We start from the raw sequence: 21,250 nt of genomic DNA on the forward strand, positions 1-21,250 counted from the left end.
CTATAAATTATTTTGGTCGAGTTAGGCCATGCATTTACACTTGTTTTTCTTTTTATCATTTATATTTTACTTACTATTTCACGAGTTTCTTATAGTTATTTATTTGTGTGGTAAACACTTTGCAGTTATATATGCAAACGTAAAATTTAAAAAAATCCAAGTAAATAAGCAACTGAATGATATGAAAACGAGTAGAAGTTAAGCTAACATAATTTCAACTAGCATAATTTCAACTTCAGTTTTATAAAAGTACAAACAGATTTGGTCCCTCCATCTTTGAAACTTATTTGGCACGAATGAGAGTCAGAGTGACTTTTTTCAACCTGAAAAGCTATGGAAAGAGCCAAATGCTGGACAATGGGTCCATACATTATCCTCAAACGCGATAGCGTGCAATATCCTTCACTAAATCATTCATTACTGAACTGCAATTTATAGCCATTAGATTTAGATTTCGAAAGCTGTCCATGAACAATGGTGACTTGGAAAGACTTCAGCATAAGGAATTGTTATAAAAAGCATGAATAGTTCAAAAGGTGATTTTTGCTAAAGATTAATTATATTCCTCTACAATTTCAACATATCAGGTTCATTCTCCTCCCTTTGCTCTATTTAGTTCCAACCTTCGATTTCGTCCATGAATAGATTTTTTTGCACTAATTATTTTATCAAGAAATATTGAACATGGGGAGTCAGGCATGGTACTAATTAACTCGCTGGTTTAAGTACTATATTGAATTCGGAATTCTTTTTAAATGGGTTATCTTTTGTTGTTCTGAACTGTCTAATTCTGCTTTGGTTTCAAATGAATTATCCTCAATCTTGGAACCACGTTTTATGATTGAAAAATGAAACTCTTTTACTGCTTTACTAGTGTTGTATATTGATCAGTGCGTACTTGATGATATTTTTAATACGTAGTAAGATATTTTCTCATTTTGCTTGTTGTTACGGGTGTATGGGTCGGGTTTGTAATTGGTCTCCAACACTGAGTATTTTTTATTCCTAGATTTCTTATATGTGTCGCTCAGGTGTTTTTGTCACATTTCATAACCGAATGGGGTGCTAGGTTGAGTCTCCTAGTCTCAGATGGTATACATTCAAAACATTCTGGGATGTTAAAGTCAGTAAATTACCGATTGGTATAATATTAATGTAGACATGCATGACTAATGTGTATATATGAAAGTCATACATTAGAGTTTCGTTTAGTGATTGTTACGGATTTTTATCTTTTAATCAGTCTAATCACGACCTAATCAAATCTTAATCAAAATCAACTGGTTGATTCGAGATTACAATTTTAACCATTTTGTAATCAATCAATCATGATGTTTAAGAGGATGGTCAAAGGATGAAGGACCAAAAGTGGTCGACTTAGTGTGATTGGCCAAATGTGTTTGGTCAAGAGATGGACGATCAAAGGTGATCGACTCAGAGTAATAAACTAATGATGATTAGTCCAAAGAAGTCAGTCAAATACGATCGATTAAAATTAATCGATCAAATGTAATCAATCATGGATGGTCAACCAAAAATGTAATTGGTATTAGAATTAGACCGTTTAGTTGATGTAAATAATTCATATACGAGCATAAGTGTAAAAAAATGTTCTAAATCAATTCTAAAAATACTTCCCATATGAATTATGTTTAAGAATGCTTATTAAAAATATAAGTATTTATAATTTCTATACTCCACCTTTAAAAAATGTTTTTCTCTAAAACTCAAAATCCTAATTTCTAATATTTCAGTATATATCACTTTTCATGTTACAGTGTTTTAACTAGATGAAAGGAGAATTATTGAAACAGTAGATGAAATATATACCAGACAGAGAAGACTCGATAACTATACTATACCAATTATCCATCGAGAGAAGTAAAGGTGCCATACCTGACAGGAGAGCTTCTGCAGATCTTCCCTAGCACGGTGATGCGGAAGGATGGAAGGATAAAAGATATGCACACAATGAAAAATGAATTACAGAGAAGGAGAGAGTAAAGTGCAAGAGAACTATCCAGAGAAATGAAAACTGTTATTAATGTGATGTGTCTTCAGTTAGTACAAAAGAAAGAAATAAAAAGAGAAAAAGGAAAACGAGATGGGCCGTGAGCCAGAAGGCCCATCCAACAGTATACATTATCATCCCCCCTCAAGCTGGGAGTAGATGTTTGTCATGCCCAGCTTGGTGTGAAGATACTTGAAAACGGCAGGGGCAAGAGGTTTAGTGAAGAGGTCGGCAGCTTGTTCAGTGGTTGATATTGGGAGCAGCTTGAGGAGGCCAGTGTTGAGTTTGTCCCGAACAATGTGACAGTCGATTTCAATATGTTTGGTACGTTCATGGAAGACTTGATTAGAAGCAATCTGGATAGCTGAGCGATTGTCACAATAGACTATGGCAGGTTGAGTGGTGACAATGCGAAGATCATGGAGAATATAGGTCAACCATTGTAGTTCACAAGTGACAGCAGCTAAAGCCCGGTATTCAGCTTCGGAAGAGCTTCTGGAAACAGTTTGCTGCTTTTTTGATTTCCATGAAATGATAGAATTGCCATAATAAATGGAGTAACCAGTGACAGATTTTCTGGATTCGGGACATGTGGCCCAGTCTGAATCACTGTAGGCTTTAAGCTGAGAGTTGTTGTTGCTTTGGAGGAATATGCCATGGCCAGGGCTTCCTTTGAGGTATCGGAGGATGCGGTGAGCAGCTTGTTGATGTAAGGTGGTAGGAGAGGAAACAAATTGGCTAAGGTTATTGACAGAGAAGGTGATGTCGGGTCTAGTAGTGGTGAGGTAGATGAGGCGACCAATCAGTCGTCGGTAGGAGGAGGCATCTGCATCATTAAGGAGATCGCCTTGACTAGTAAGACGTGAAGAATGGGCCATAGGAGTAGGCATAGGGGCACAGTTGATCATTCCAGCTTCTGTGAGAAGATCGAGAGTGTACTTGCGTTGACAAAGGTGGATTCCAGAATTGTTTCTAGCGACTTCTATCCCGAGAAAATAGGTGAGATCACCCAAGTTTTTGATGTGAAAAAGGCTATCTAGAGAAGCAGCGATTTGTTGTATCTCGGTGGCGTTGTTTCCCGCAAGGACAATGTCGTCAACATAGATAAGAATGGCAGTGGTGTAGCAAGTATCATGTTTCAAGAAAAGGGAATGATCAGCAGTAGATCTAGTGTATTGGTTAGATAGAAGAAAAGTGGAAAGTTTATCATACCATTGTCGTCCAGCTTGTTTGAGCCCATATAGAGAGCGTTGAAGTTTACATACCTGATTGGGGTTGTGATGGTTGAATCCAGGAGGAATTTGCATATAAACTTCTTCTTGTAGGTCACCATGAAGAAAAGCGTTGTTGACATCAAGTTGTTTTAGAATCCAGTGATGCGAGGCAGCAATGGCGAGAAGAAGACGTAAGGTAGTTAATTTTGCAACAGGAGCAAAGGTTTCGAGGTAGTCTAAGCCTTCAAGTTGGGTGTATCCCTTAGCAACAAGGCGGGCTTTAAAACGATCAATAGATCCATCAGACTTATGTTTGACTTTGTATATCCAACGGCATCCTATAGCAGTTTTGCCAGGGGGAAGGTCAGTGATGATCCAGGTGTTGTTGCTGGTTAAGGCGTGGAGTTCATCTTGCATAGCTTGCGTCCACTGTAGTATTTTAGATGCTTCCTTGTAGGTGCGAGGTTCAGTGGTAGACGAAATAGAGAGGATGGTGTGCCTGAAATCAGAAGATAACCTGTCATAAGAAAGAAAATTAGTAATAGGGTATTTACTAATGTGATTTGCGTGAAAGTCGGAAAGATATGCAGGAGGGCGTTTGGGTCTAGTAGAACGCCTAACAGTGACAATATGCTCATCGATATTGGAGTCACTATCAATGTGAGTCCCGGTTAAAGGAGTATTAGCAGTGTTGGGAAGACGAGTGGTGTCGTTGGTGCTGGTGACAATATCACTAGCAACGTTAGTTTCAGTAACAACAGGCACATAAGCATTATGATCAGGAAAAGTAATATCATCATAATTATGACTATAATTGTGAGGAATAGGCAAAGAAAGAGAGTTAGAACCAGATTTATTGACAGAAGTATAAGGAAAACAGTTTTCATGGAACAATACATTGCGGGACATATCAATCTTATGGTTTTGTAAGTTAAGAAACCGATAACCTTTGGTGTGTTGTGGGAAGCCGAGGAAAATGCCAGGGACAGCCCTTGCATCAAATTTCTTCCTGTGAGCAGTTAAAGTGCTAATGTAGCATAAACAACCAAAAACACGCAGAATAGAAATATCATAGAGATTTCCAAATAATTTTTCATGTGGAGTAGCATCATCAAGTAAGGGAGTAGCCATGCAATTAATCAATAAGGTAGCATGTTCAGCAGCAAAACACCAAAAAATAGTGGGCAAATTAGCTTGAAACAAGAGAGAGCGAGTAACATTTAATAAATGTTGGTGTTTACGTTCAACTATGCCATTTTGTTGAGGGGTTTCATTACAAGTTGTTTGATGGTTGATACCTTTAATGGAGAAAAATTCGTGCATAGCAAACTCAATACCATTATCGGTACGTATGGTTTTGATAGTAGTAGAAAACTGGTTTTCTATGTTTGTAATGAAATCAATGATTATTTTCCTAACAGCAGATTTATCAGTCATAGGTATTAACCAGGTGTAACGAGAAAAGTCATCAACAATAGTGAGAAAGTACTTGAAACCACGCATAGAAAGAATGCTGCAGGGACCCCATATATCAATGTGAATGAGATCAAAGATTTTTAAACTTTTAGAAGTACTGTTAGGAAAAGGTAACTTTCTTTGTTTAGCACGATGACAGACATCACATATGTATGTAGAATTGTGAACAATGAATGGATATTTAAGTTTCAAAGAATTCAGTCTAATATCTGAAGGATGTCCTAGTCTAAGATGCCATAGACCAGTTGTATTTACAACAGTATTTGCAATCTGAGTAGCAGAGGAAAGTATATTGAGAGAACAGTCTAAAATGTACAAGCCACCGATGAGTTTAGCTATAAAAGTCTTCTTTCTGGTTTGGGTGTCCTGTATGGTACAGCCATGAGAGGAAAAGGTTAATTCATAATTGTTAAAAGAAACCAACTGAGATATAGAGACGAGATTAAAAGAAAATTGTGGAACATAAAGGACATTCTGAAGGTGAATATTGTTGTTAAGAACAACGGTTCCAGAATACTCAGAACAGACAATTTCACCATTAGGTAAAACAATCGAAATTGGTGTGATTCTTTTATATGATGAAAAATTTTGAAGAGAAATACTGATGTGGTCTGTTGCTCCAGAGTCAAGAATCCAATTGAGCTTAGTATGTTTAGGAGTAAAAGTAGGATTGATATTACCTAGAAAAGATTGGTTGACCGAGGCAGAGCCAATGTGATGAATTTGAGCAGTAGAAGCATCATTTAAATTGTGGTTTTTGAAGAGCTCTGCCAGGATTTGAAATTGTTGAGATGTGAGGCGTATGTCATCAGCAGTGCCAAGATTATTACTTTTGACATTCGCACTGTCTTCTTGAGCAGACGTATGGTGAATCTGGACTTGCTTGTTATGAAGCTTATGTCCTGGGGGATAGCCGTGCTTCTTATAGCAAACCTCAATAGTATGGCCACTTCTGTTGCAATGAGTGCAATGCTTTCTGCCATTCGGTGCGCTTTTGAATCCTCTGTCTTGATTTGGGAACCCATTCTTGCGATAGCAGACAGCTTCAATATGCCCATGCTTTCCACAATAGTTACAGACGATGGAAGAGGTGGAAGCGGCGCAAGCGGTGGCAGTTTCCTGAGTCTTGACAGCAGCAATTAAATTTCCACTAGATAATTGTCTTTCTTGTTGTGCCACCAAAGAAAACACTTTAGTGATGTCAGGAATAGGATCCAGAAGAAGCACGTGTGAGGTGACATTGCCGAATTGATCATTCAGACCACGTAAAAATTGCATAACCTTGTCTTCTTGCCTCCTTTGTTTCACAACAGTTAAGACTTGACAATCGCATTTGGGTTCACATGTGCAAAGGGGTTCAGGTCGGAAATTCTCAATCTCATCCCAAAGAACGCGAAGTTTAGTGAAATATTCTGAAACAGTAAGATCACCTTGATGAAGGGTAGCAATCTCAAGTTGAAGGCTAGAGATCCGAGAGAGACTTCCTTGGGAAAATCTATTCTTAAGATCGTTCCAGATCTCTGCGGCTTTACTCATCCAAATAATGCTTTGTCTGATGGAGACGGAAACCGAATGAACGATCCAAGACACGACCATATTATTTCCGCGAATCCAAGCGGCATACTCCGGCTTGTCTTCGTTAGGTGGGCGAACATTACCAAGAACGAACTCGATCTTGTTCTTGGCACTAAGTGCCGTTAACATGGAGCGACTCCAAGAATGGTAATTGTTATCATCAAGAACCGGTGAAACAAGAGCTGTCGCTGGGTTTTCGCCGGGATGGAGATACAGGTAACTGCTGATGAAGCTGTCTTCCGCCATGACTGAAGGAAGAAAAGAAGAGGTACAAGAAAGGGGAACAGAGTAACGCAGCAGAGCTCTTCAAAAGAAGAGCTCTGATACCATATTGAAACAGTAGATGAAATATATACCAGACAGAGAAGACTCGATAACTATACTATACCAATTATCCATCGAGAGAAGTAAAGGTGCCATACCTGACAGGAGAGCTTCTGCAGATCTTCCCTAGCACGGTGATGCGGAAGGATGGAAGGATAAAAGATATGCACACAATGAAAAATGAATTACAGAGAAGGAGAGAGTAAAGTGCAAGAGAACTATCCAGAGAAATGAAAACTGTTATTAATGTGATGTGTCTTCAGTTAGTACAAAAGAAAGAAATAAAAAGAGAAAAAGGAAAACGAGATGGGCCGTGAGCCAGAAGGCCCATCCAACAGTATACATTATCAAGAATCGAAAGATTTAGCTATTGAAATAGAACGTTTAGAGAGAGAATGGACCGAGATGCTTCAAAATGTGAAACCTCCACAAACGGATGAATTCCATATGCAATGCATTTATAGGGTGCCACCAAATATTCGTGAAAGTAATCCCAAGGCCTACACACCTCAAGTTCTTTCAATTGGCCCTTATCATCACAAACCATGTGACCTTAGTAAGGAAGACAACAGTTTTAAGGCAATGGAAGAGCTTAAACTCAAATATCTCAAGGCATTCCTAGATCGAACACAACTACCTATCAAAGAATTTGTTCTCAAAATTAAAGAAATGGAAGAAAGCAATATTATTCGAAGTTGTTATGCAGACGCTATTAAATGCAATAGTGATGATTTCTTGAAAATGATTTTAGTTGATGCTTGCTTCATAATTGAGCTTTTTCTAAGATGGAATAGTAACAGTGAATGGAAGGGAAAAGACCCTTTAATGCTAAAACCATGGATGCTAACCTATGTGGACCTTGACTTGCTACTATTGGAAAATCAACTTCCTTTTTGTGTTCTTGAACAACTTCACAAGCTCACTGGTATGAATGAGAAATTTCTTGACATTACTTTCAAATATTTTGGGAATAGACTTTTCGGAAACGAGTGTTCAGGAGAGAGTCCAAAACACTTCAATGATTTGTTAAGATCTTCTATAATATCATCATCAAAGCTTGGTCTTGGAAAACCGGAAGAATGCAAACAAATTATTAAACATGTATACAGTGCAAGCCAACTAATGGAGGCAGGTCTTGAGTTCAAGCTCAGTCCAAATAAAAGCTTACTTGACTTGACCTATTCTAAATATGGAGTGTTGAGCATGCCAAGCTTGGATATACATGACAATTCAGAAGTTTTGTTCAGGAATATGATGGCATATGAACACTGCCACCTTTCAGCTACAAGCATTGTTACTCAATATTTAGCGATTCTAGATTTTCTTATCAATACTGAAAAAGATGTGAACATACTTGTTGATAAGAAAATTATTGTTAATTGGACCGGTGATGCTAATAAAGTGGCTACAATGATTAATGATCTCAGCTCACAACTTAGCATGCCATTTTTCAATTCCCACTATTTCTCCCTATGCAATAGCTTAAATGATTTCTATGAAAACCCTTGTAACAAGTACAAGGCTATCTTCATACACGACTACTTCAACACTCCTTGGAAAATAGCATCTACTACTGCTGCAATTATGCTACTTTTCCTCACGTTTATTCAGACTGTATGTTCAATCAACTCACTATTTCATGGTAAGAAATCATGCTATGTCAATACTTAACTGCTGCTATGAAATGAGTTACAACTGATAAAATTAGCTATGTTAAATATGCAGGTAATTAATGAGATGGATAGTTAAATAAGGAACAAGAAAGTCAGTTAAGGGAAGAAGATGTTGATGATTGTATTTGACTGTCTAAGTTCTATTTGTAAGAGAACCTTGTAAGGTGATTTACTTTGTTGTTGTTTTTCTTTCAGAAAAATAAATATTCAACTTGTTTTCTAGTTTGTGGTTATCTTTATCTACCTTTTTTAATCACTAAGTAACTTTATTACAAGCTCTTATAAATATTTTTAAGCTTATTAAAAATATCTTCACTTGTATCATAATTATTCAAATATATACACATATATATATATATATATATATATATATATATATATTAATTTTTAGTAATAGTTCCTCAAGAAGTAAGTAGTATTGCAAATCGAAACAAAGAGAAGAACTGCAACTCATTTTCTTTACAATGCAATTACATTACAACTCTGAAAAAACTTAACTGTCCAAAAAATAAAAACCATAATTTTCCATTAGTCAACCTCCTATAAGTTACCACATAAATATTAACTAATTGACTAAATAAGTCTTTTAATAAAAATTGAAATAATACTTTGACAATTGAAACAATAAATAAAAGAAGTCGTAAACTAAACTCCTAACACCCTTGTTTTAGAGGCTACGTAATTTTTTTTTTTCGACAAAGTCAAACTTGTTGATTGATAAGGACTTCATAAATATGTCACTCATTTGTTTTCACTTATATGAAAATGTTGTCTTCTTTGAAACATACAGAGTTGGGAGAGATGTCACAACTTAGTTATTACTAAAAACGAAATATAATTTAGCGACCAATTGCTGCAATATATCCACAAATACTTCAGTACCTCATGTTTGTTTCATATGCAAATCAACCAAAATGTTGCAGCCACAAACTCTGATTTTGTAGCTAATTGAGTTATAATACATTGTTTTTTTTAAACACCATGAACAAATTATGAGCCAATAGTAAAGCAATATTCCGAAATATTCTTAATACTGTAAAAGGAATCCACCCAATCACTGTTAGAATATGGTTTAATCCTTTCAGACATCTCTATTTGTGTAGGGTTGTCTCAAATAGGTCCTCGTATTTATTTTTATCTCAAGTAGATCCCTATTTTTGTAAAATTGAGTCAATTGGAACCCTGCCGTTAATTTCAATAGACGGCGTTAAGTTTATTGAGTCGTGGCATGCTGACGAAGCAAATTTTAATGACGTGGCACGTGATTGTGTAATTTATTTTATTTCAAGTCTTAAATAATTAAACCTAATGACTGATAACAAAATAATTAACCCTAATCTTCGTCGCCACACCCCTTCAGAACCTTGTTCAGCATTCCGTCACGCACGCTGCGTCCTCCACCAGCTTCGGCACCTTCTCCACCGCTGCTACTCCCAGCTCTGCCTCCGCTAACAGCCTCGCGTGAAACCACCATCTTCTACAGTGGTCCACGCAAAACTCCCTCCCCGAGCCTCTGCACGCCATCCTCCTCCACAACAAGCATCACAACATCATTCACGCCTAGCAATGAGGCATCTCATTGATCAGGGGATCCGTGAGCTTCACTGCCCTTGGGTTCTTGAAATCTGCGTGTAGAAAAGTTGGTTAGCCTCGGTGATGCAAACCAAGTCGTTCCCCCAAAACGCGCAATCTGCAACGTTGTCCTCGAAGCACTCTTTTCCTAGAGAGAGGTTAGGTCGCCGGAGGAAGAGAAGAGAAGAGGCGGCCGCCAGAGGAAGAGAAGAGAAGAGGCGGCCGCCAGAGGAAGAGAAGAGGCGAAGCTTGCGGAGGGCAGACTCGGCGTGTAGCTGGACGATCTTGGAGTCGTCACTGATGACGGCGATCGGGCCACCAAAGGGCGCAACGACGACCTTGGTAGTAGCGGTTATAGAGGAGCTGCCACTCCCCAACGACAGAGACATTGGCTATTGAAGGGGTGGGAAAAAGAGGGCAATGCAATTGATAGGGTTAGGGTTTGGAATTGAATCAGAGAATGAACATTGATCGATCGCGGAAGCGGTTCAGAGGAATTGGGAAGAGGAAAGTCGTATACTTTCTTCCTAATTTCTTAGTTAAGTGTTAAAAATGTGTAGTGGGACATGGGATTTGTGTACTTTGTTCCTAATTTCTTGAACGCTTGTCCCCAAGTTCCACTTCTTGGCCTCCAAAGGCATCTTGAAAGGTGTATTCTTTTTAGCTTGGAGATACTGTAATTCTAGTTTTCTCTATCTGGGTGAGCTTCTTAGTTCTTTGGGATGCACTTTCCAATTACCCAACAGGAAGAGGATTTACTGTTTAAGATTTGAAGATTCTGGAATATATAAACCCCTTATGTTGTATTGAATGAACGGAACTGAGGCACTGGTTGCTTATTGACATAAAAGATAAAATACTTTTTGAATGATCTGCGTGAAATCACTGCAACTTCAAAAACCCTAGTGAAATCACTGCAACTTCAAAAACCCTAACAGGAAGAGGACACCAAGGAAGAAGACATGCTTTAAATTTCACCTAATGCATAATTAAATTCCACCTAATACAATCTCAGTGTGCTACGTCATTAAAATTTTCTTCGTCAGCATGCCACGACTCAATAAACTTAACGTCGTCTATTGAAATTAACGGCAGGGTTCCAATTGACTCAATTTTACAAAAATAGGGACCTACTTGAGATAAAAATAAATACGAGAACCTATTTGAGACAACCCTACACAAATAGGGATGTCCGAAAGGATTAAACCTTAGAATATCCAAACAACTTCATATCTATAAAACTTGAATCCATAGTTGATGGTTCTTTGATATATCTAACAACTCTTTTTGCTAATTTTAGATACAATTCACTAGGACAATACATAAAATGAGACAATATGTTGACAACATTCATGATGTCGGGTTGTTGACATACAAAAAGCAACCAATCAAACTCCTAAAATATCATTTATTTCATGAATACCATCTTGTACAACTTTTCCCTAAATATCATTTATTTTCATGAATACCATCTTGTACAACTTTTCCCTTTGATTCATTGGGTTTTAACTTCTTTACAATCCTCGTCTTTGAATTTTGTAAAATCTCTTCTGTATACTTTCTTTTGCATATAAAAACTTGATTTTTCTTTCTTGATTGATCTCCATTCCAAGAAAACATGTCATCAACCTATTGTTTGTCATTTCAAAACCTTGCATCGTGTCTTCCTTAAACTCATCAATAATTTTTCCAATGCTACTAGTAATTAAAATATCATAAACATAAAGACAGATAACAAGAATTTTCATGCTAATGTGTTTAACATAAAGTGTGGATTATAAAATCCTTTTTGCTTTAAACCAAGGCAAAGCAAATACTCATTTATTTTACTATACAAGCTCCTGGGTCTCTTTTAAGTCATAAAGAGTGTTCTGTAGTCCGTAGAATTTTCCTTCTTTACCTTCCACCACCTAGGGTTGTTCAACATATTTTTTTTCAAGTACTATTTAGAAATGTTGATTTGACATTCATTTAGGTGTATTCACTTGGAGGAATCGATTTGGGAGAGAAGGAGTGATTGGATGTGAGAAGATTAGAGAGTAAATTGAGTGTTTTTCTTAAGGGATTTGGAGATGAACGAGAGGAAATTTTGAAGTAAAGTTTATATAAGATTTCATCGATGTAATAAATAAAATAAATATTTTAACAAATAAAAAATGAAAATTACCAAATGTCTTTAGTGGTAAAAGTAATACGAAGTGATATTTATTACAATATAATTATTCACTCAATCTTACTAAATGAAATATTAATTAAGATAATGAAATTTAAAATATAAAGTAAAACTTATTATATCTTTTATAAAGTGCTTTTTCAATGTAATTTCACAGCTAAGATGTAAATATCTTAGACATGTTACTATAAGAAAAATAGGCATTATCAATGGCTAAAATCTGTCAAAAATTCGTCGGTAATAATTTTTTTTCGACGGATTATCGATAGACTCAAATCTTCAGTAATAATGGAGTAGGTAATATTTATCGATATATTTTTTTTTTGGTGCATATAAGAAATATATATCGATAATTACTGACAAAATTCCATCAGTAATTATCGACACAAAAACTTGTTAGTCAATTCATCCGTAAATAGCATGATCTAGTTCATCTTCTTCTCTCACCTTCTTCTTCTTTCTTAGTTTTTTATTTTTTACCAATGTCCTCCTTCGTTTCTGAACCCAAACAAAATTGCATCTTCATTCCAAATTAGAACTAAAAACTCAACCTAGGTACCCTAATATTTTAGAAACCCTAAAATTGAGAAAAATACCCGGTTGCAACCACCGCACCGCGTTTGAGCAACCACAAATCATGAACCAAATCACCAACCTTCGCTTCTGCCAACCTTCGCTTCTGCCAACCTTCGCTTCTGCCAACCTTCACGAGCAACCTGCGAAAAACACAAAAACTAAAGAACGCACAAATCACAGCAACCAAACCCCTAAATCGCGAACCTCCTTCAGTTCGTTCATCACCACGTCATTGACAAACACAACCTAAAAACAAAAAAAAAATCCAAAAACCAACCCTAAATCATAGAAACCCAAAATCGAGCAAACCTTCACATAACATCTACCACCAATACTGAGATGTCATGAACTTGCAACGTCACTTGCGAGAGGCATTCTTCCTTTGTCACATGTGGTGGTTTTATATGCTTGACGGAAGACATGGCAACGTGCAACGCTACTTCAAGCGGTTATCCTTCGCCAAAGGGCCTTGTAGCTGTGGTGGTCTATGTTGGGATAGGGGAAGTATGGGAAGATGAGAGTTGTCTCACGCAAGAGAAAAGAAAATGAAAACGTCACACACGAGAGAAAGAAAAAACGTTTCTCTAAGAGAGAGAGAGAAAATGGGGCGGGAAATTTTCCTCTCATTCAAATGTACCGATCAATTTATTTCAGTTGATAAAATTTCGTCGATAATTTCATAAATATTTGTGGTACATGGCATACGAAGCCAATATTCTCCTTAAACCATCCAATCTTACGTGGCACTCCATAGCCATGCAATCAACAACCTTTCTCCAAGTTCCTCCACCACATCGTTTTAATAGCTTCTAATCAATTTAATCGCGATGCCAGAAACCTCAAAATGACACATCATCATTATCATTTTCATCTCACTATAACTCTGAAGGAAACCTTAACAGACACAATTTTTCTACAAACGAGCATGTCACCACTACCATGGGAAGCTCTCATTCTCGTAGCCACCTACCTTGACCCTAAAACCCTAATCATAGCTTCATGCATATCAAAGTCATGGTTCTCTTCCTTGTCATCCGATCTTGTTTGCAAATTGGTCTTGACTACCCAATTCCCCTTTCCACTATTTTTCCTCTATCATCGCCTACCACCGCTTTTTCGTCATGGGCCACACGACTGGTGCACGCTGCAACTAGAGACCTCGAAATCCAAGTCTTTTGCTTGAGGACCTTGTCTTAGCCATTCCATCTCCACCCACAATGGTTTCATGGCTTCTGGCACATAGAGCTTTGGGGTGTTTTGCTTTGATGTATGGTGTGACGGTGGCATGATTTTGAAGAAGGGGGAGAAAAAGGTGAGGGTGATGTGCAATGTGGTGCTGAAAGGATGGGGAGATCTTTTCACAACGGTGGAGCACGAAGGGAAAATGAGGCTGATGAGTGGTGGAGAGGGGTTGTTCTGGATGGACCAAGCTGGAATCGATTACTTCAACATATGGAATCGATTACATTATTACAATAATTATTTTAGAAAATTAAAATACATATTTCAGAAATATTTATTGAGAAATGTTACATAATGTGAGAACCTGATTTAATTAACACACAAATCCATAATCTGATCACTATTTTACTGCACCGTGCCAATTCAAATTTCACTTACACTTCACTGCATGCATCTGCCAAGTGTAATGTTTGAATGTTTGGAATTTAGATAGTAGAAAACATTTGGCAGTGGACGAATGGATGTTCATTCTGCGTAAGAGGGAAATCAATTTCACTCTCTTAAATTCTGCATACACTGAATGACATCTGTTATGTTGGAAGCTTCTAAAAGCTGTAGTGGAAGCCAGGTGGCATTGCATGAGTGCTTCACCGTTTGAAGAGGAAGAGAAAAACAATTTCTCTGAAAACATCTCTCTCCTTCCCATGCAATCTTCTTCTTTCTCTCGAATTCTGATTTCTCACCTTCTCTGTATTTCCCTGCACTCTTTCATCTTCTCTCTAAGATAACTCACTATCAATTTCTCCAATCCTATTTCAGACACCGTAGAAACCTCCTCAACACTGTGAGCATCATTTTGATCCGAACAGAACTGAGAACTGATCTGGTAAGTTCTCGTCCCTGCACTTGGTCTGTTTTAGTTCATGCGAACCAAATCCTGGTTGCATGCATGGGTTATAGGTTTGAATCTGATGTCCTTTTTGGTATCAGATTTAGTGGAATTGGTTGAGTGAATTCCTGGATAGAAAGCCGTGAGTGCAAGAGTGAAATTCTAAGCAATTGGAAGTACACTGCAGTAACAGGTAAGGGAAGCTTTAGGGATTTAATTTAATACTGTTTGATTGTATGAAAGCAATGTAATGTACTGGAATGTCTGAACTGCATGACAGAAATTATGTTTGAGTGTGCATAAATGAGTATGGTAGTACCGGATGTTGGAATTGTATGAAATATATTAATTTTTGGAGTCTGCATGCGAGATTCTATTGTACTGGTTGTATATGATTGATAAAATTTGAAACTGTATGTGGATGATGCTATTGTTTGAACTGTATGCAGAAAATGATATGTATGAGTAGAACTTTGATTGAATTCTGTATAAATTGGAAAGATGATTTTACTGTATATTGATGATGATATGTTGAACTGGAAAATTCTGTATTTAGGAGATGATAATACGAATTCTGTAATGTATGAAATTATGTTGAAGATAAATTCTAAGTCTATGAATTGTATGAAAACTGTGAGGTTATCGTGAATGAAAAATCTGGAAATCTGATCTTCTCTGATTGATCATGAACGCTCGTCATCGAACGGTCTTATACCGTTCGGTTTCCCTGGAAAATTTCTTAGAATGAGGATCCTTTCATTTGGAAAGGACTCTAGTTGTGAACGAGCGTTATTTGTGTGAAGGATTAAGTTTGAGCGTTCGGTTCAGCTTAACGTGCCCAACAATTCAAAATAAATTGAAAAGTACTTAGAGCGTTCGGTTTTGTTTATTAGCATTCGTCATAAGCAGCGCTTAGTATTATACTGAGCGTTAGTCCAAATGAACTCTCGATCTTAGATTGAGCGTTCGTCCTAGTTAGCGTTCGGTCTGTTACCGAACGATCGTTATGATGCACGTTCGTTCAAGTGCACGTTCGTTCAATTACGCGTTCGTTCTATTTGGCGCTCGGTCATTGGTCTGGTGTTCGTCCGAGCAGCGTTCGGTTTTGTAATTGAACGCTCGTCTTTCATGGCTTCGTGAGCGAACGTATCTGGCGTTCGTTCAAATTATTAATTTACGTTCGGTCTTTGACTGGCAGTGTTGCTTTCTGAATTCAATCATATTTGGTTGTTTATCTAAATATTTCTTACTGGCTTTATTCTTTGGATTCTGCCTGGAGTCTTTATACTTAAAATTTTTCTAAGTATTATCCATAATTTCTAAGATCAAGCTATTCAAAGTATTAAGTGTCATCAAGTATCAAGTGGATAAATGGCTCGTTTCTCTTGTTCAGAAACGTGGATGTATGAGTACTGCAACATGTTCTTTCTTATCTAATGAATGATGGATGTTCCTTAAAAGTAAGAGAGTGAATACAGAATGAAAATTTGATAAAGAGAAATTGTGAAAATGTGCGAATGATGATTTGAATGGATTTATGGGATTGGATTGTGAAAGAGTGTTCCAAGGAGGAACTTCTCTATGATGTGAATATGAGAAGTAGTGTAGTATGACCATGGATAAGCTACTGATGGCTGTTCATCCTGATATTCCGTGATTGCTTATCCTCATGTAGAGGAGAGTAGTTCATGCGTGGGAATGGCAGGAGGCACTAGTCCTACATAGTACTTTGGGCTGATAAGGGTTAACCTCGGGTGGCAGCTGTTGAGGGTATCCCAGTTACTACATCACCCGGGTGCAAGAACGCCTGTAGATACATGGATCATACAGTCCGGACAGTCTTTAATTATGAGAATTTGGATGAGTTACTGTATGCGTGGATATGTGTTTAATATTGTATGAATTGTATGACTGATTTTATATGTTAAATTATGTTGATTGTATTGAATTAAATTACCTAAGCTTACCCTTGCAAATTTCCTTGTGTTGTCTACTGTTCTGTATGTCCGTCTTGTCAATGCAATGATCATCCGTTATGGATGTGAGCAGATGGTGAGGCACCCCTTGAAACCATGCTGGAAGAAGAAAATTTGGAGGATGCCAACCTTGTGGAAGTTGAAGTTAAAGCTGAGCAGTAGAGGCGCGTTTCTGTAGTAGCTTTAGTTAGTTTTTCTGTACTGTATTTTGACATTTCTGTATATAGTTATGCAGAATAGTAAATCAGAACTGGTTTCTGTATTTATTTTGAATTCTGAATACTGTAAAGTGCTGCATATTCAGTTTTAAATATGTGTGAGCAGTTGATGTAAATTGCTGTACGTGCTGTTTTCTTTTTGAGCAGCTACTGTAAATATTAAGACTGTACTGTATTTTCTGTAAATGTGATTAGTTCTGATTAATGGTGATTACTATTTATTGGGATGTTACATTTATTGGTATCAGAGCAGTTTTGTTCTTTTAAGGACATGTAGGGTATGAGTGCACTGTGCTTTTCGTTGTGTGCTTGTTATGTGTTTGATGAGTTATTAAATTTTAACTCTTGAACATAACTAACGTACGTTTTCTCTGGTCCAGAAAACGAATGGCTCCTAGACTTCCTCCCCCACCTCAGCCGAATGAATCTGATGCACCAAATAATGCACGTGTGTTGGAGGCAGTCATAGACAGGCTTCAACAACAAAACACGACCTTGATTGAGCAGAACGCTGCCTTGATGAGGCAAAACCAGGAAGCACTGAATAGCTTGGAGGCTTCGCGGATTAGTTCTGAGGCAACGCAGAGACAGTTGATGGACATGTTGTCTGCTGCGAGAGGCACACCAGGAGCCTCTTCTTCTACTGCTACACCTCATGCAGAATGGAGTTTGGAGAGTTTCTTACAACACCACCCAGCCAAATTTAATGGGAAAGGACTGCCGGATGAAGCGGATCAGTGGTTGAGGGATATGGAACGGATCTATGATGCAAAAAGATGTCCAGATGACAACCGTTTGGCGTTTACAGAATATTTGTTAACCGGTGAGGCTAGTCACTGGTGGACGAGCATGAAAGCCATATTGAGGGACGCGCAGAATCCCATTAATTGGGAGGTTTTTAGAGCAAAATTTTATGAAGAATATTTCCCGGACAGTGTGCGGTTTGCAAAGGAGGTGGAGTTCCTTCAGTTGGTACAGGGTGGTATGTCTGTCTCAGAATACACCAACAAATTCAAACATCTGGTCCGTTTTAATACCATGGCTACAAGCGAAGAATGGCAGTGCAGGAAGTTTGAGAATGGACTTAGAAGTGATTTGAAAGTGTTGATATCCTGCCTGTGCATTCGGTCTTTCCCTGCCATGGTTGAAAGAGCAAAGGTACTGGAGAAGAATGTGGCTGAGAACGAACAACAGAAGAAGCAGCAATTGAATAGGGGGCAGGTTACATCCAGAAACACAACTAACTTAAGAAGATCCCCATACGTTCGTCCAACTCAATCATCTGGTGGATCACAGGCCTTGGTCACTGTTGGCCAAACTGGACAGCCAAGGACTTTGACGTGCTATCAGTGTGGAGGACCACATTTGAGATGGGCTTGTCCTCAATTGACTGGAGTAAAGCATTGCAACAAATGTGGGAGAAATGGACACTCGGATCAGGAGTGTAATATGGGAGGCCGTGCGGTAATGAGACCTCCAAATGCTGGAAGGACTCAACAAGGTAGAGGTGGACGTGCACAAGCAACAGGAAGGGTGTACGCTATTACTGGTGCTGAAGCTGCTCGCTCAGGTACCCTTATCACCAGTACTTGTTTACTGTTTGGAAAGCCGTGTGGTGTATTATATGATTCGGGGGCGACTCACTCCTTCATCTCGAAGGCGTGTGTTGAGAAGTTGGGGCTAGTGGAGAGCGAGTTACAGTTCGATCTGGTGGTGTCAACCCCAGCGGCTGGTGGGATCAAGACATCTACAGTTTGTGTAAGATGTCCTATAGAAGTTGAGGGGCGTAGATATAAAGTTAATCTCATTTGCCTACCCCTTCAAGACTTAGAAGTAATTTTGGGGATGGATTGGCTGACTACCAATCGGATCCTCATTGATTGTGGGAAGAAGGAGTTAATATTTCCAGATGTAGAAGAAGAAGAACTGTCAATCACTGTTGGGCAGTTTAGGGAGGATATCATGGAGGGAGCAAGCTGTTTTCTAATAATGACGTATGAAGACAATGAGGTTGAGCGTTCAACCAATGTTGATAACAGTAGAGGACGAACTGTAGTAGATGAATTTCCGGATGTCTTTCCGGATGAAGTCCCTGGACTACCTCCCATTCGTGAGGTAGAATTCACAATTGATCTGGTAACCACTGCTGCACCCATCTCGGTTCAACCTTACAGAATGGCACCAGCTGAATTAGTGGAACTTAAGAAACAGATTGAGGAATTGATGGACAAGAGGTTCATCCGTCCAAGTGCTTCACCGTGGGGAGCACCTGTATTATTGGTAAAGAAGAAGGATGGCAGCTCCCGTCTCTGTATTGATTATAGGCAACTTAATAAGCTGACCATCAAGAACAAGTATCCACTGCCAAGGATAGACGATCTGCTGGATCAATTGCATGGTGCGTGCGTATTTTCAAAAATTGATTTACGTTCGGGCTATCATCAAATCAGAGTTAAAGAGGAGGACATTCAGAAGACTGCATTTCGGTCTCGTTATGGCCATTATGAGTATGTGGTGATGCCCTTTGGAGTGACAAACGCACCTGCAATCTTCATGGATTATATGAACAGAATTTTTAGATCGTACCTGGATAAATTTGTTGTGGTGTTTATTGATGACATCCTCATTTATTCCAAGAGCTTTGAAGAGCATGAAGACCATTTGAGGACTGTCTTGAGCGTATTGAGGGAGAAAGAGCTGTATGCCAAGCGTTCAAAGTGTGAATTCTGGATGAAGGAGATCCAATTTTTGGGACACGTTGTGTCTGCTGGTGGTATTGCAGTGGATCCAGCCAAGGTGAAGGCAGTGCTGGATTGGGAGAGTCCACGTTCAGTCTCGGAGGTTAGGAGTTTTGTGGGACTCGCTGGCTACTATAGGAGGTTCATTGAGGGATTTTCTAAGATAGTAGCCCCTCTAACTTACCTCACCAGGAAGGACCAGCCATTTGCTTGGACAGATAGATGTGAGGAAAGCTTTCAGGAACTGAAGAAGAAATTAACAAGTGCTCCTGTGTTGGTGATTCCAGACACGGCCAAGCCTTTTGAAGTATATTGTGATGCGTCGTATCAAGGCTTGGGCTGTGTACTGATGCAGGAAAGAAAGGCAGTGGCATACGCTTCCAGGCAGTTGAAAGTTCATGAGAAGAATTACCCCACACACGACTTGGAGCTGGCAGCAGTGGTGTTTGCGTTAAAAATCTGGAGGCATTATCTGTATGGTGCAACGTTTCAAGTATTTAGTGATCACAAGAGTCTCAAGTACCTCTTTGATCAAAAGGAGTTGAATATGAGGCAAAGGAGGTGGCTTGAATTCTTGAAGGATTACGAATTTGAATTACTGTATCATCCTGGAAAAGCAAATGTGGTGGCTGATGCATTGAGTAGGAAAGCCGTAAGGGTCTCTGCAATGATGGTGAAGGAGCTGAATTTGGTGGAAAGCTTTAGAGATCTAAGATTGCAGTTTGACTTGGGAACGGACGTTATCAGATGCTGTAATCTCAGAATTTCCAGTGATGTGTTTGACAGAATTTGGATGAAGCAACGTGAGGATGAAGAATTGGTGAAAATCTTGAGCGTGCTTGGTACAAATCAGGCTAAGGGGTTCAATGCTGGAACGGATGGTCTACTGCGGTATATGGGAAGAACGTGCGTTCCAAAGGACAGTGAGTTGAAGAGGATAATAATGGAGGAGGGACATCACAGCCGTCTTAGCATGCATCCTGGCATGACTAAGATGTATCAGGATCTTCGTTTATCCTTTTGGTGGCCTGGTATGAAGAGTGATATTGCACATTTTGTGTCTTCTTGTTTAACTTGTCAACGTGCAAAAGCTGAACACCAAAGACCAGGAGGATTGCTGCAGCCTTTGGAAATTTCAGAATGGAAGTGGGACAGCATCTCTATGGATTTCGTGACTCATCTGCCACGTACAGTCCGAAACCATGATTCAATTTGGGTGATTGTGGACAGATTGACTAAGAGCGCTCACTTCCTGGCAGTTAATTTGAAAATGTCCATGACAAATTTGGCCAAGCTGTACGTTAAGGAGATTGTTCGGTTGCATGGAGTTCCTTCAAGTATTATTTCAGATCGAGACACGAGATTCACATCTCGTTTTTGGCAGTCATTGCAAGGAGAATTGGGAAGCAAACTGCAAATGAGTTCTGCTTATCACCCTCAGACGGATGGCCAATCTGAACGAACCATCCAAACTCTTGAAGACTTGTTGAGGACCTGCGTTATAGATCATATGGGAGTATGGGATGAGGTTCTGCCGCTTGTGGAATTCACGTATAATAACAGTTATCAAGCAAGCATAGGAATGGCACCGTTTGAAGCTCTTTATGGAAGGAAGTGTAGAACTCCTTTGTGTTGGTTCCAAGAAGGTGAAAA

At 38.6% G+C, this 21,250-nt stretch overlaps 1 protein-coding gene, 1 long non-coding RNA gene and 1 pseudogene across 2 annotated transcripts; all 3 read left to right on the forward strand.

Annotated features, from left to right (window-relative positions):
* Nucleotides 1–297: 297 nt before the first annotated feature.
* LOC148200471 (uncharacterized) lies at nucleotides 298–16,999 on the forward strand. Its single transcript, XR_015785799.1, has 2 exons — nucleotides 298–587; nucleotides 16,715–16,999. It is a non-coding gene; the product is annotated as an uncharacterized LOC148200471 (long non-coding RNA).
* Nucleotides 6,907–8,495, forward strand: LOC124845760 (UPF0481 protein At3g47200-like). The gene is made up of 2 exons (XM_088112251.1): nucleotides 6,907–8,242; nucleotides 8,326–8,495. The coding sequence occupies exons 1-2, from the start codon at nucleotides 6,907–6,909 to the stop codon at nucleotides 8,331–8,333; spliced, it is 1,344 nt and encodes a 447-aa protein (XP_087968377.1). The 3' UTR covers nucleotides 8,334–8,495.
* On the forward strand, nucleotides 13,468–14,131 carry LOC148200472 (uncharacterized; annotated as a pseudogene).
* Nucleotides 17,000–21,250: the final 4,251 nt, after the last annotated feature.

Source organism: Vigna umbellata, chromosome 4 (genome assembly GCF_029865625.1).
Source record: "Vigna umbellata cultivar VRB3 chromosome 4, Vumbellata_1.0, whole genome shotgun sequence".
Classification (NCBI taxonomy): domain Eukaryota; kingdom Viridiplantae; phylum Streptophyta; class Magnoliopsida; order Fabales; family Fabaceae; genus Vigna; species Vigna umbellata.